Source organism: Colias eurytheme, chromosome 11 (genome assembly GCF_061535395.1).
Source record: "Colias eurytheme isolate Ceu_HAF_F1 chromosome 11, ilColEury1 Martin Lab GWU primary, whole genome shotgun sequence".
Taxonomy (NCBI): domain Eukaryota; kingdom Metazoa; phylum Arthropoda; class Insecta; order Lepidoptera; family Pieridae; genus Colias; species Colias eurytheme.
This window is the reverse complement of record NC_142990.1, coordinates 8,516,366-8,532,019: the sequence shown is the minus strand read 5'-3', so window position 1 is coordinate 8,532,019 and position 15,654 is coordinate 8,516,366. Positions and strand designations below refer to the sequence as shown.

The window sequence follows — 15,654 nt, the reverse complement described above, 5'->3', positions numbered from 1 at the left end:
TTTAAGGAACTGTGATTTATTTTTATGTCATTTCATTTTATGTTAATCCAAATGTGTTATGTTAGACGACAATGAAACAGTTGTTTAATAAATAAGTTTAATTATATAAAAATTTCTCTTATTCTAATCTATGTACACATTCAATTCGGCTGATATATTGATCATTCTTTCCAATTCATACTTTTATACAAATAACTAACACATCTCGTTCAGCAAGTTGACGCAAACAAAATAATCTGTACAAGACTAAACTAAACTTCAATATACAGCTACTTATTCCTTTCGTCCGATTCATTAATGTTCAAGTTCTTAAGGAAAGGTATTGGTATGTATCGAGAATCCACCGATCTTTTAACCGGTGATACAGTACTTGGTGTTGTTGAAGTCGGTGGGGAGAACGTTGGTAGATCGACTCTCACTCCTGTCGGTTCCGCAGTATGTCGATATAAAGCTTCGAACTGCATCTCTTCCGGATATGAGTGGGATCGAATTTTCTTTTCCTCTCTTGCATTTGTCGGATATACTATAACGATCTTCTTGCCTTCGCTACGCAATGCTACCGGTGGTAACGCAGTGCTCGTCGATACTGACGGTCCTGCAACAACTTGCAACATTTCAGTTGGTGCTGCTCTTATTTTTTCTGTTGTGGTTGTGGTGGTTGTTGTTGTCGAAGAAGTCGTAGTTGTCGATATCACTACCGGTATGTCGGGATCTTCAGGCGTTTCAAATTCTCGTTTCTCTCCTGGTGGCCCCATCGAGTGTAGCATTTCAATTTTCATTTCTAACGTGGGTGTAGGTACAGGTACTGAACTGGTGACATTTATTTCTTCTGTAGGAATATACCGGGCGGTCGTCCTGGGTAATTCTCTAGAACCGAAAATTGGAAGTCGTGGCGCATAAGCCGATACTAAAGGCAGGAGAGTATCTCTGGCGTAGCGTTCTGCTCTTGATATAAAAGACGCCAGTCTCGCCGGAAGGAACTGTACTGCAAAGCCTTGTTCCTCCTTTTCGTCCTTAATGTCTATTTCATCATTTGTTGGAGTCGTGGAAACATCGTAATTTTTAGCTTTTCGCAGAGGAGGCGCGGTTGTCGATCTGGGGGCTTGTGTAGGCCTTAATAGCGGTTCAGATATTTCGTGAATTTCATCAGGGTTATCTGATCTTTGTCTTGGAGTTTTTCTGTTACGTGGTCTCAATACGGGTTCCGCTATTTCAACGAGACCACTAGGTGCTGTTTTAGTATTGGTCATACCGAAGGCTCGACCCGTGTCAGTTACTTCCTCCCATTCATAATTACTGTCAATAAGAGCAAATGGTTGCTGTGGAGATTCTTCTGGTAGTTCATTATCGTGGGGATCGTCGCCAATTATTTTCGTTACATTTTCCCTCAGAATCACGTCTTGTTCGATGTTTGTTTCGTTCGTTATTTCGTCAATCTGAAAAACCATTACATAATATTTTAGTATTACAATTAATCTGCCCCCCTAGTCAAGTGGCTTTCTGTTAGCGTAGCGTTCAATAGAATAGACTACGAATGTATGAGATTGACGTAACCTGTAGATACGTTTATCTACAGCCTACGTCAATCTCATACATTCGTAGTCTATTCCATTGAACGCTACGCTAACAGAAAGCCACTTGACTAGGGGGGCTGGTATTTATATTTAATTTTAGTAATTTTTTTATAACATAATGCATACCTCTTTTATTTCGCAATCTCCTGGATATAAGGGCAACTGAATCGATTCGTCCGTGACTAGCCAAAGTAGTTTACAAAATGAAGAACTGAAAAACAACAGAAAAAAAAAAATATAATTGAATCGCAAGGCTGATAAAAAATTTTAAATGTTACTATTGACACACTATTAATTCTTTCGATAAAAAAACTTGAAAAGCTTGTTGTGTTTTTAGCAATACTTATTAGTTTTTGATTGAAGGCTATCAACAATCATGCTTATCGTTAAAAGGTAGGTACTACATATTATTAATTTTTTATTCATATGTTAGTATGACTTTTAATGTACATAGCGAACACAGCAATGAGACTTTAACTTCCTGAAGAATCATTATAATTTAACATATAAGTACAGACATTATAGTTTTTATATATTTAACGAAACCTGATGCACCTCTCCATATGTAATAGTACCTACTACAAAGTATTTAAAAACGAAATCTTTCATCCATTCATCGTGTGTGCAAATTGAGAATTGAAATCAAACAAATTAACTCACGTCTTGCCAAAACTATCAGTAATGAGTAGCTTATCAAGGTGCACGCGTTTTGCGCCAGCGCTTAACCAGCCTCCATATGGTGCGTAGTGTAGTGTAGCGCGTAGGGGTACGCCGAGCGCGGGGTGTGGGACGAGCACGCGCGTCCAGCGGGATGCGCGCGAACCGGATTTTTCTTCGCGTCTGTTTGGAAAGTTATTATTATAACCAAATTATAACAAGTTTTAATAGGTGCGTTGCTGATTCTGGGCAGTGTATCTAACTACAAGAGTACATTGACCAAAATTCGATCGACTGCAGATTTCCGGTTAAAAAAAATCACTCGGAAATCTAACACAATGGAGCCATGATTTTATGATTGACAAGAAATAAAAGTAAATATAAAAATATTTATTGCTATATATACAAAAGTACATAGCTGACCTATTTAGGTGTTGGCAAGTAGGTAAACAACTTACGGATTAAATAGGGAAGGAAGGATAAAAAACGTTTCACAAACTTACTTTGTCATAGGGAAAGATTCATTCAATCCTGAATCACCATGTAGCGTCAGAGTGACTCGTCCGAAATTAGGTTTTTCATTTGCCTCTATTCCTCCCCATACTTCTACGTGATATTGGTGTGCTACAAAAATAAACATGTTTGAATTTCATGTATTTATTTTTGTTTTATGTATTTGTAGACTATCCAACTAGCGGACTTCTATGTGAAATAAATATTTTTATTTTAATGCATACCACAAAATGGTTCCTCTTCCCTCGTTAGTAAATATAATTGTCCTCTTCCAAGCGATCGGTCTGCATAATAGCCCATATTGCCACATCTTCGCTCGCTGTTACAGGGGAAACATCGACCCTGGAAACATTATTTACATTGCTAATAACAGCAACAAAAAAAAAAGCGAAAAATTCTAACAAGATCAATATAAACGTTGCTAAAAATAATGACTATGGTATTACCTCCAAAAATGTGTCGTAATTCGTACAAGGAAAAGCAGGGAAATGACATTTTGGTGAAACTGAATCCGTGAAGAATTTGTATGCTCTGCGATGGTTGCATAAAGATCTACCTTCAGCAGATGCAGCGGCCCAAGGCAGAACTAAGTCAGATACTGCACCAACAAACCTGGAATTAAAGAACGCTTTCAATTTATTTCCTGATAATGTTTTACAAATTTAAATGGCTTTTATAAGTCGTAAATGAGTCGACTGACCGGTAATATAAACATTTGCATTCAGAACTCGCAGAAAAAAAGTTTTCTGTGCCATGTTTCGGCGATAGAAAATTCTGTGAATTACACTGTGCATAAGAGCTCAAAAAAATGTAGCAGTATCTGTTATGTATTTTATTGTTAAGTATTAAACTTACAAATTAGAGCACCCATGTTGCACCCTTCCACCATTCGGATAGAAGTCGACATGACCCAACGGCTGAGCCGCTCCGAGACCTCCCAGGATTAAAGTTTCGCCATTAGAGTGTATAACATCTACGAACTTTGCGTCATTTTTGTCCAAACGTGCTCTAGGATCTTGGAACTCGAAGAGTGGACCGGCTGGGTCGAGGCCTTAAAGAAATAAAATAGTATGATTTATTTCCACTACCTATGTATAAAACAAGAACATAAATTTATTGAAAAAAAAATAATTTATTGTTTTGATAAGCATTGTTCAGACTAGTGTTGCCGCTCGATAGTCCACTATCGATAGTCTATCGATTAACTATCGATAGTTGGGGAAAAGCAATAGTATCGATAGCACTATCGATACTATCGATAGTGTCGATACTATCGATAGTATCGATAGTCCTATAAGCGTAAATACTATCGACACATAGCAATACCATCGATAGTATCGATACTATCGAAGCTCAATATCGAACGAACTATCGATACTATCGATAGTGTCGATACTATCGAAGCTCAATATCGAACGAACTATCGATACTATCGATAGTGTCGATACTATCGATAATATCGTCCCATCGATAGTGACCTTTTTCTCGATAGTATTGCTTTATCAATAATATTATAGTGGATGACAGAGAACTAGATGTTTGGTTATAATACTTTTCAAGTTATCTATTGGCGCTTTGTACAATCCATTTTTTTTAGTTCGTTAATTCGTAATCCAATAAGCCCATTGACTGACCCATTATACCAAGAAATCGTGAACAATACTATTGCACAATTTACTACTATCGATAGCTCAAAACTATCGATAGTATCAGTACTATCGATAGTATCGATTGTAGTTGCAATATTCAGTAGCAATAGTAGGTATCGATACTATCGACAGTATCGATAGTATAGCAACTATTGGCAATCAATACTATCGATTTTATCGATACTATTGCAGTTCATCAATAGTATTCCATGATTAACGCTATCGATAGTGCTATCGATATTCTGACTTATTTTCAAGGTCAACTATCGATAGTCAAACTATCGATAGTTCGGCAACACTAGTTCAGACACAACAAAAGCTTAAAAATAATATGATCTTACATAGAAGAGATACATTTTGGAAATCGTAGATCAGTTTTGTTTACCTGTAATTCTACTTATGTTCTTTAGCTCGGAACCAGCAAAACCCGCCACATGTGCTCCCAAACTAAAACCAATTAAATGGATGTCCTCGAATCTGACGTCTATATGTTCAGCTAAACCTGAAATATAACATACTTGTATTAAAGCATGTCGATTCGATAAATGTGGAATTAATAGGCGTAGATCAATAACGTCCCATATTTTTTTTGAAGTGAAAACTTCTTTAGCGGCGTTGAGCACTTTTTCTGTAATGGGTATAAAATCTTAAACTCGCGTCAGGACACGTGACCTGATCGAAAAAGCGTAAGAGCGAGCGCCCACGAGCAACTTAGTTGCCCGGCAACTATTTTGTCTCTGTCGCTGTCTCCTCGCAAAGTTTTGAACGATGCGCTCACGAAAGCGACAGCAACGCAAATTTTTCTTTAAAATTTTCTGCATTTATCAACATGGTTTTCGAAGAGACGGTTGTGGTCTGTGCTCTTGTCCCGCATAGTTCCCATTCCCGTGGGATTTCCGGGATAAAACCTATCCTATGTGTTAATCCAAGTTATCCTCTATATGTGTGCTAAATTTCATTGTAATCGGTTCAGTAGTTTATGCGTGAAAACTGAAAAACCTTTTTATAATATTAGTATAGATATGTAATTGTAATTGAAAAAAGTTCAGTAAATGTGCAGTTCCAACAAAACGAAATAACATATTTTTTATGGCGTCGTTACTAGATTACGTTGCTGAATTTTGTTGAACTGTCAATGTTGCCTATTAAAATGGCTCTACTATAGACAGAAAAACTAACTACTAATAATAACAATAACTTCATTAAAAACAATATTATTAATTATTATTAATTTATTACATAGGTTTGAAGTCGGTGCCAAGCACTAAGCACTTAGTAAAGCCCGTGCACCGACATCAAACCTTTGTAGTAAATAACACATCTAGGTAAATAATATGTAGTAATTAATAATATCAAATCTTTTTTATTTTTTACTTTTCCGTCTTTGAGGTCGGTTGTTTTTAACGAAGTTATTTTTATTTAATATTTTTTAGTCTATTTTTCAACACGAATCAAACGAGCCCAAACTCGATAAAGCTGAGACAATATATTATTACTAAGCCACCTTCCGATTCCATCATCATATCAGCTCTATGTCATAATAATGTTTCATCGCTATCCAATTTACATACGTATACAAAATTTCAGCTCAATCGGTTACTTGGAAATGAATCAAAGTTACTTGGTACATTTCAATTAAGTCATCGAGATCAGACAAAAATGCTCACAAAATAAAAACTACTGGGCTTATCCGAATAAAATTTATGGGACCAATTCCACACCATTCCGCATCAAACTAAAAAAGAATCACGTAAACCGGTTCAAAAACCTCCGAGTAATCGGTGTACATACATAAAAAAATATACCGGCAGAATTGATAACCTCCTCCTTTTTTTTGAAGTCGGTTAAAAACTACCGAGTATAAGAATAAATACGATGACACAAATACGTACTATCGCTACGCCGCGCCGGTTACGCGGCAACTGGCCGGCGGCCGCCGACAGGCAACATTTTTGTCGCCGTGCGCGCACTTGCATTGAAACCAATAGATAGGGCGACAGTTGCGTCGCGGGCTTGTCTCCGAACCCGCGGACAAAAAAGTCTCCCGGGAGTTGCGTCGCTACGTACGCGCACTTTCATACTAGCCCATGGGTGGAGAGACAAAATAGTTGCGGAGACAAAGTTGCTCGTGGGCGCTCGCTCTTAGACGGATACCATTCCAAAATATCAAACATTCTGCCGGCACTTCCGGAGTGCAACCCGTCTTTTTTTCTTTTATTCAAAGTTTATTTTGTAAGTTTTTGTGGATGTACCTTGCAGCAGCATTGCCAGCTGCTTTCCCACCAATCTAGTGTTAGCTGCAGCCCGTAAATAATTTGGCATTGAAGCTCCTCCTTCCCAATCTACGCAAATTACATTGCATTCTTCCTGTTGAAATAAAAACATGTTTCTGAAATAACAGTGAGTAGTTGAGTTGGGTTGATGTGTAGTAATAGTTTTGAGAAAACTTTCTGTATTTCTGACCTTAGTTTTTGTCACGGATCCTTTCCTTTTAGTTAACTATGCCTTGTCAGTTAGCACAATGATCGACGTTACAATAGTCTTAATCTACACTGACATTATCAGATAAATTTAAATAGCTACATGGTACTCACAACAGCCATCAAAGCAGATCGCATCTCGTACACCCATACATTATCGCAATTCGACCCAAAGCCGTGCACGATGACGCGCGTGGGGCGAGCCGCGTCGAACGCGCGGGTCGCCCAGCCCCACGCGGCGGACATGTTGCTGGCTGATACCGCAAGGAGTGGCTGGTCACCCCTAGAGTTTCAAGTTAATTAACTATAGAATTTATGTATTGCCTTGAACAGCAGGATGTCTGGAAGAGATGCTGCTGAAAGACATTTAATGTCTTTACGCTACATAAATGCTACATACACAGGGACATAAATGTTATGTCTATTAGTTATATCTTTATTCAGTTGGCCCCGCAATTTCATTAAACAGCGGTATTAAAACATAACCGTATATGTTCATTAAGTAAAAAGGAACAGTTTTGACGCTTAAGTTTTTACCAAAGGCCCCAAAGGGTAGTAAAGTAAATTAAAGTTCTGACCTCGATAAAAATTAATATTTACCGAATTTTGAAAAGTAAAATGATTACAGCATTCCGTGCGGTATGATTATTACTGATCATACCATGGAATTCTGTGTTGTCTTTAATAATGTTATTGCAGTCAAAATAAAATTCTTCTGATGTATGACTTATCTATTGTATGTTATGAATTATGATACATGTTACATAATCTTATGCTAATAATAAATATAATATGTACCTATTAAGAGTTGAGTATAAAAGAAATTGAGTCCCGACTTCTTGCGGCGGACTCGGCAGAGTCTCCAAGTACGCAAAAGGTCCGGCATCTTCGAAGCATCCAAATTCACCATAACAAACGCTGCCTTGAGATCGCTTTGTTCTGAAAAATTAATAACATTTTTCAAAACATGTTATTGCACATCTGCATTTGTATGTAATGGGAACGTTATAGGTAGGTATTCGAGTCTTAATAGGTAGATAATAAAATTTCTACTTCATAGAATTTTATAGTTACGATTAGAAATGAGCATTTGAGAGCACGCTATGAATAACAACTGATAAATATCACAACATTGATCAATGCGAGACATTTCGCGAGCTAATAATGCTTTCACATTATTAGTTTATCTGCACTCTTCTGTACCAAGGTTCGTGAGAATCGTGAGCTATTCATACAAAGGGAACTCGAATCACACTCCACTGCGAAATTAATTTTTCACAATAGAAAGTGGTGTGGGCGAAATTCAGTGAAAGCATGATTAACTTTTAGATAAAATGCATTCGTATGTCCCAAAGATGCTGTTGAAATATATACCACTTGCCTTTCTAATTACTGGGTTACGTAAGGTAACTAGAGGTTTCAGCACGTTACTTAGACTTTCAGTTAAATGTAGGCATAGCATGGTCTTACTCATACCGTAATTATTGAACAGCTTACAAGCACAGAAGGTTGAAATGTTTAACATCGTTTAACCATTTGGTAAAGTGTCGGTAGGTGCTTGTCTAAGAGAAAACACTTATAAGTTATAAAGTACTTTTGTAGACAACTGTTGTAGCTTTAACGATGTTTGCAATTACGACTATACGACAATAACAAAAAGGTGTCAGTTATGTGTATAGCCCATTGTTATTGTATTTATAAGTATGTGCTGAATTATTTTGTAATATTACCTAGTTCGCGACTTTTTTATTTCCCATTGCTTGATTGAGTTCCTGACAGCTGCCAGCATTTCCACATCACGTTTTTCATCTTCTGCCTCCTGGGCGGCCGACACCGGCGGCCCTGCTCCTCGCCATGCTTCTAATTCTGCATCTTTGTCCCGAATTTACAATAATTTGTTAATGAATATAGCGAGACCGCTTTGGATGTTTGTTACCTACTTCAAAGTTGTTAATAAAAATGCGTAAGAACCTTGTTAAATCCATTTATAGTATAAACTAAATCAAAGCATTCACTAAACTAATGGAATCGAGCTGTAGGTCAAGGATTTCGACTTCGAATAATAGAGCCACGTGTTGTGATCACAAGCAAGCGTCTGTCATTGAATTCAAATCAAGAACGGAGGACACTAGGTAACCTGAATTCCTTAAAGACTGTGACTTTTTGCCGGCCTTGATCCAATGTTGTAGGGCATTGTATGGTGTAAGTAACGTGTGGCCTACTCTGAACGAAAGTAAGCCACTCCCAGCCGGCGTAAATGGTGAGAAACTTTAGAGCTTTTTATTGCGATTTAGAAGTTGGTAACTACTTGGGTCTTGGATAGTTAATTTTTCTCGGTATTGTGGACGTAAACTAGATTGTAACCACTAACATACATTATTTGCTTGTAACATACTATTTGATAATTAGGTAATCCGGAAAATAATAGTATAGGACTAACTACTACACATTTTAATCTTCTCTTTTATATAAAAATGAATCGCAAAATGTGTTGGTAAGCGCATAACTCGAGAACGGCTGAACCGATTTCGATAATTCTTTTTTTATTATATTCCTTGAAGTACGAGGATGGTTCTTATGTAGAGAAAACGTAAACATGTACCACGGGCGAAGCCGGGGCGGACCGCTAGTGTACAATATTTATCTTACAAAGTATGTAATTGTTATCAACACAATAAAGTGTGAAATATACAAAAAAGTTACTTTCGTTTGTTTAAGAAATCAGCGAATTGGTAATTATTTGTTATTACAACAGTGGCACAATCATAAATAGCGTGAAAATATGTTATACAAATATTTGGAAACATATTACTTGTTTACATTTACATATTTTACGACTTCACATAGCTAATTTTGTTAGTAGGTATTTGATCAAGTTCCAGGTTCGAACATTCAACGCTGTAATTTCTATCCCTAAATAGTATATCTAGTAAGTAATATACTAATATTATTAGTCTGTGGTAGTAAGTACCTAATATTGTATCTTTAATTATACATCTCTAAAATATGGTATGTACTTGGTTTAAAATTGACGAAGACTTACATTTAGCTAATACTAGAGTTGTGAGAGCTAGTATTAAGGCGATCGAGCGCCATACGTGCGTCGCCATCCATGCGGCCCGGCATTCACGAACACCTATAATAAACAAATAATATGTATGATTATGTGAAATTCGTATGTACACATTTGGTCACAATTTAACACTAATCATTTTGAATTTGATTAAAACAGATTGAGTTGACTTCAACTTTCTCTATCTTGTTGCAAATTATGCTTTTTATTATAAGTCTGTGAAGAGCGAAATAACAATGTATGAAGATTGCTAGTTTGCCCATCTTTGGATATTCAATATTATTTAACGACAAAGACGCTTATTGTGATTTAATCAATTCGAAAACATCATTATATCTTCATTGAGGAAAGTAATTATTTTAAATACATATATCACACTCAAAAGATGTGTACCTACCTAAATAATCGAATTAAATATCAGTTATCTGTAATGTCATCACCAAAAATATTGTTATAATTTATAACTGAGATAACAAATGAAATAGTATAAGCATTGTGAAAATCTTGGAGAACTTTACAAGTATCTCTAATTAGGTTTTGTCAACCTTATTGGCACTTGTTAAATCTTGCCTAACAGTCATGTGACCAATTTTTTTCAATACACGCGAGAGGAAATGTGAACGTGGTCTACTTTTAATCCCTTTGTTAGAGTTTTTCACGTTTTCTATTGTGTCGGAAATATATTGTTGCTTAAATATTTTATTGCGTGAGACATGAGAGTATAGGTTTCGTTTGTACCTAATATCTCTTCTAGAGATTTTGAAACATTAACAGTTAATACAATCGCTTATAGGTTTTTGTTGAATTTCTCACGTGAACATACTATCTGTATATCTACCTATATAATGCTTGCACGTTCCATTACGTAGTTTTTAATTATAATTTGCAATTACGGAAACCTGACAAAGATTGCTGTAGATAAGTGAACTTAGTTTATTCAAAAATGGTGGGTCAAGCAGACTGCAGAATCTACAAATAACACAACTGTCGAAACTTTCTCTTTCCAAAATCTTAAGTGCATAAATGAGTTACACTTTTATAGAGAAATTTAAATGAATTGCACGCTAAATTGAATGGAAATGTCTCAAATTAATTAGTTTCTTATTATTTTTTCTTAGTCCAATCTTGTAAGATTTAAGGAATCGATTTGATTTTAACTGATATTCATAAAATTGTAATAACAGATTATAATAAATCTGTATAAACTACCCTTACTCTACATATCAGGGAAAATATACCCAAAATTAGTATAACCAAATTACCCATAGGTAATTACTCCATTATATTTAAATATATATATAACAAATTGATCTACCGAACACTAGCTGAATCATACATTTAAATGAATATGTGACAATAGGCTATTTTTAGATTATTTACGACAATTTAATAGATCTCCTTCTCCTTTATAGAGCCACTAAAATACTTGACACGTGCTTTGAATCACAGGATTATAAATATTTTACGTTACTTGAGACGAAGTAATTGTAGGTACATTACTCTGACTCAACAAGATAAGAAGGAAAATTAATTATTTTGCGACATTATAACTATTAAATTCTTTATTTGTTTTTGAATTTATTATGCAATTGAAAAACATTGACGACAATATAGTTTAGCAAAACGAAAGGCCGACGACGGTATTAAGGTTAACCTCGTCTGCAAGCAACCAGTCTGCTGCACTGCATAAGAATGTTAGCGAAAAAACTTGCACAATTATAACTAAGTATACAGTGCTGTAAAATTTATATTTTAGTGTGGAACTCTGTGTAGGAGTTTATCTTATTTTTATTCTTCTGAAAAGGCAAAAAATGAATGTTTTGTAATTTTAAATTCTTAATTTTATTTGTTAAAATGTCAATTGTCATTTAAAAATATAGTTATACCTACATTATTAATTATTTTGTAAAACGAATCTTTGTTTTTAATTCACGTCAATTATAAATTAATTAAATGTCACTCACCAGCAAGAACAAAAAACATATTATATTGCTCTACATCAGTACCAACTTATATGCAAACAGCATTTATAAGTTGGTAGGTACGATCAAAAAATTAACAGGTTTAACTGCTATTTTTTGTTTAATTGTATGTTTCTTGTGGCATTTCAATGGTCACACAATCAATTATTTATTGAAAGCGTTAGGTCTATATTTACAATCTTCCCTATTAATTAATTTAATAATTATTCACTAAACAGACGTCGTTTGAGTGGGAAATTACTGTGCGTAATGTCTAATTACCTGCAAGTAATTACTTACTCATTTACCTATATTGCTTAATAATTATAGCCTTAGATTCTTCTAATAATTGTAAATCGACTAACCGCTAAAGCATTAACTACATTAAGTATAGGCTGAACTAAACAGGAACAGAATCAATGGTAAATAAGAAATAATTTGGAAAATCCAAAAGTGCACGCCTCATAATTTTTTTTAATAAATATTTATTAATTATTATTTTTGTTTATTTAATAACAATTAAACCACATCGAATCAGACCCTGAAAAATGAAAGGGTTCTATTCCTGAGCATACTCAAGCGTAAGAGAAAAAAAAAAGACTCGATTAGTAAAGTATTTCGGTCGCTATTATATCGTGTTAACAAGAAAAAGGATCCGCACATACAGACACACGGACGTCCAAGACAGAACTTTTTTAAACTGTTTTTTAACTAGTTTAAATAACAAAAATGACATCAAAAATATCATGAACGTTAAAAATAGTGTTTTTTCTTAATATGTGTGTGTATGTATTATCTTACAAGTGCAATGTATGATACATAAAGACATTTTAAGTTTGAAAAATCAGATGTTTTGCGCGAAGTGACAGTAGTACCCACCTCAACGCTTCGCTTATGAGGCGTGCAATAGTCTGAAGTTGATACGAAACACAAAGTTTTATATCTATATCAATTCCCTTGTTAGATTAGATGATTGTTTCAATTACCTAGACTACCGTTTAATAATAAATAATCAGACCGACCATTGAAAGATAAACAAGTGTATAACAATTTTCAATTTGCATGGTTTTATTGTTATGTCATTATAACATGTTGCCAAAGTTTGTAAAACCACAATTATTACCTACTAGCACAGACTAATAATAATATACTACGTATACAACTACTAGCTTTCCACCCGCAGCTTCGCCCGCGCAGTCAAAGAAAAACCCGCATAGTTCCCGTTCCCGTGGGATTTCCGGGATAAAACCTATCCTATTTCCCGGGATAAAAAGTAGCCTATGTCCTTTCTCGGGTATCAAAATATCTCTATACCAAACTTCATGCAAATTGGTTCAGTAGTTAAGGCGTGATTGAGTAACAGACAGACAGACAGAGTTACTTTCGCATTTATAATATTAGTATGGAATTTACCTATAGGTCTTTTATAATAATTTATTTTAAATCAACGATGCAACATCGTGTAATTTCACAAAGAACGTAAACATTTTCTTAGAGCAGGCTCCAAGGAGATGTTCGTTTGCAAAAATCGCGGACCTAAATCTGACTTCTGATATATATTGTATAGATCCCAGACATCCTATAGACAGATGTTGCCAACCAGTTTTGTGGTCCCCCTGCCCGCACCCCGGTAATTAAATATGGCATACAAAGAAAAAAATAAAAATTTCCAAAACATGCCGTGTGGGGTATCAAATGAAAGAGCTTATTGAGTAGATCACGAATATATAGCATACTATATACATTTCTTACACTTTCTCTAAGATTTTTTAGAAAATTTACGAAAATGGTCCATTTTTGAGTTAACTTTAAACCACTATAGATTGAAAACTCATGAATATATTTTTTAAATTATTATTTTAAATAATTAACAACAGTCCATTGTTTATGATTCAATAGTTCGTAATATAATATAAGTGAGCTATGTGGTGGATTTGATGAAAATAACTATATACTATATGAACTTGAAAATATACTCGCCATCTTTGAATGCTCCCTCCACTCCCCCATGCAACTATTTCACTGTACGAAATATTGAATCGTAAACAATGGACTATTGTTAATTATTTAAAATAATAATTTAAAAAATATATTCATGAGTTTTCAATCTACAGTGGTTTAAAGTTAACTCAAAAATGGACCATTTTCGTAAATTTTCTAAAAAATCTTAGAGAAAGTGTAAGAAATGTATATAGTATGCTATATATTCGTGATCTACTCAATAAGCTCTTTCATTTGATACCCCACACGGCATGTTTTGGAAATTTTTATTTTTTTCTTTGTATGCCATATTTAATTACCGGGGTGCGGGCAGGGGGACCACAAAACTGGTTGGCAACATCTGTCTATAGGATGTCTGGGATCTATACAATATATATCAGAAGTCAGATTTAGGTCCGCGATTTTTGCAAACGAAACTCCACTGAGAGTCCGGTCTATCTCTCTAATCCGATTGTTACAGATAAAGTTTTCAATAACAATTAGTTTGGAGAGAGTCTGGTCGATAGAGAAAATAGTTTCTAATAACAATAAATTTTATATGAGGGTATTATTATGATTGGTTACGGATTATTTGCAATCCAACATGTCGGCCATGTCGATCGTATTCACTGACCCGAACAGCAGTGGAGGTAAAACGACCTTAATTTCATGGCTCGTCGGCTTTTCGGATTCTAACAATATTGAATTTGATATTATATCTAGTGAACTTCCTACGGAATAGATGGTTGACACAGAAACTGATATTTCGGGTCAACTGCAATATAATATTTTATGTCCGAGTATTGGTTACATTGAGTGCTAATTGTAAAAAATCGAATGTCTACGATTTTTTAAATTGCTATGAAGAAATATTAGGAGCATTACAAAATATGATGATTCCACATTATAAAATTTATTATGACTGTATTTCATTACAACAATAATGTTAATACCTAACATTACTTAACACGTTCACTGCGGCACCTAAAATGCCAAACTTACCGTTGTTGCGGCATGTCTTCCATACTTCACATCGGCAAGTTCACCACTGTGCGTCATGAGCCATTTTTATCACATCGCACCTTCTGACTTTGAAGGTTAATAATTTCATGAAATTTCAAGATATTTCAAAAAAATTTTTTTCAGATAATCTATACTATCTATACTAATATTATAAAGAGGAAAAGTTTGTAAGTATGTATGTATGTATGTATGTATGGTTTTCACGCATAAACTACTGGACCGATTTCAAAAATTCTTTCACCATTAGAAAGCTGCATCTTTACTGAGCAACATAGGCTATATTGCATTTTCAAAAAAATTAGAGATCCTTACCAAAAATGCAATAATGTAACCCAAGGTGTAAAAAAATCCTCAATAAAACTTCTGTCATCGCGTGCGCTGCGGAATCTATTGAAGATAGAACAAAAAAATGTTCTACGGTATTATAGAATGGATCAATATCTACAAGAAAGTCCGCGATACCATATGTCCATCTTCAGTAGTTATGTTACTACAACAACTTTTATACGTTTTCAAAGTAAATAGAAGTGCCGACAGTAATCAAACCATGTTATCCATACACATATATTAATCCTTATCCCATTAAATGATGTTTTATTGTAGACTGTTTCAATACCAGCAAAATACTTTTTAAATTAAAAAAATTGGATATTCCATTCAAAAGATATAACGAATTTTTAAAAGTGTCAATCTACAGAAAATAGTAGGTTTACTGTTTAATACAATGAGCAGGCGTAGTTCGGG

At 34.8% G+C, this 15,654-nt stretch overlaps 1 protein-coding gene across 2 annotated transcripts in view; it reads right to left on the bottom strand.

Moving 5' to 3' along the window:
* Nucleotides 1–80: 80 nt before the first annotated feature.
* The window catches only part of LOC149904746 (uncharacterized), a 30,446-nt gene continuing 14,872 nt past the window's right edge, over nucleotides 81–15,654 (bottom strand). For both annotated transcript variants that reach the window (XM_090107420.1, XM_090107421.1), the window contains exons 2-14: nucleotides 9,917–10,009; nucleotides 8,604–8,745; nucleotides 7,672–7,812; nucleotides 6,988–7,156; nucleotides 6,646–6,760; nucleotides 4,779–4,895; nucleotides 3,600–3,795; nucleotides 3,191–3,356; nucleotides 2,969–3,086; nucleotides 2,735–2,855; nucleotides 2,235–2,414; nucleotides 1,701–1,785; nucleotides 81–1,436 (exon numbers count right to left, since the gene is read on the bottom strand). In XM_090107420.1, the coding sequence (XP_089963546.1) occupies nucleotides 270–1,436; nucleotides 1,701–1,785; nucleotides 2,235–2,414; nucleotides 2,735–2,855; nucleotides 2,969–3,086; nucleotides 3,191–3,356; nucleotides 3,600–3,795; nucleotides 4,779–4,895; nucleotides 6,646–6,760; nucleotides 6,988–7,156; nucleotides 7,672–7,812; nucleotides 8,604–8,745; nucleotides 9,917–9,983 (2,784 nt within the window). In that variant the 5' untranslated portion in view covers nucleotides 9,984–10,009 and the 3' untranslated portion in view covers nucleotides 81–269. The remainder of the gene's footprint in view (nucleotides 1,437–1,700; nucleotides 1,786–2,234; nucleotides 2,415–2,734; nucleotides 2,856–2,968; nucleotides 3,087–3,190; nucleotides 3,357–3,599; nucleotides 3,796–4,778; nucleotides 4,896–6,645; nucleotides 6,761–6,987; nucleotides 7,157–7,671; nucleotides 7,813–8,603; nucleotides 8,746–9,916; nucleotides 10,010–15,654) is intronic.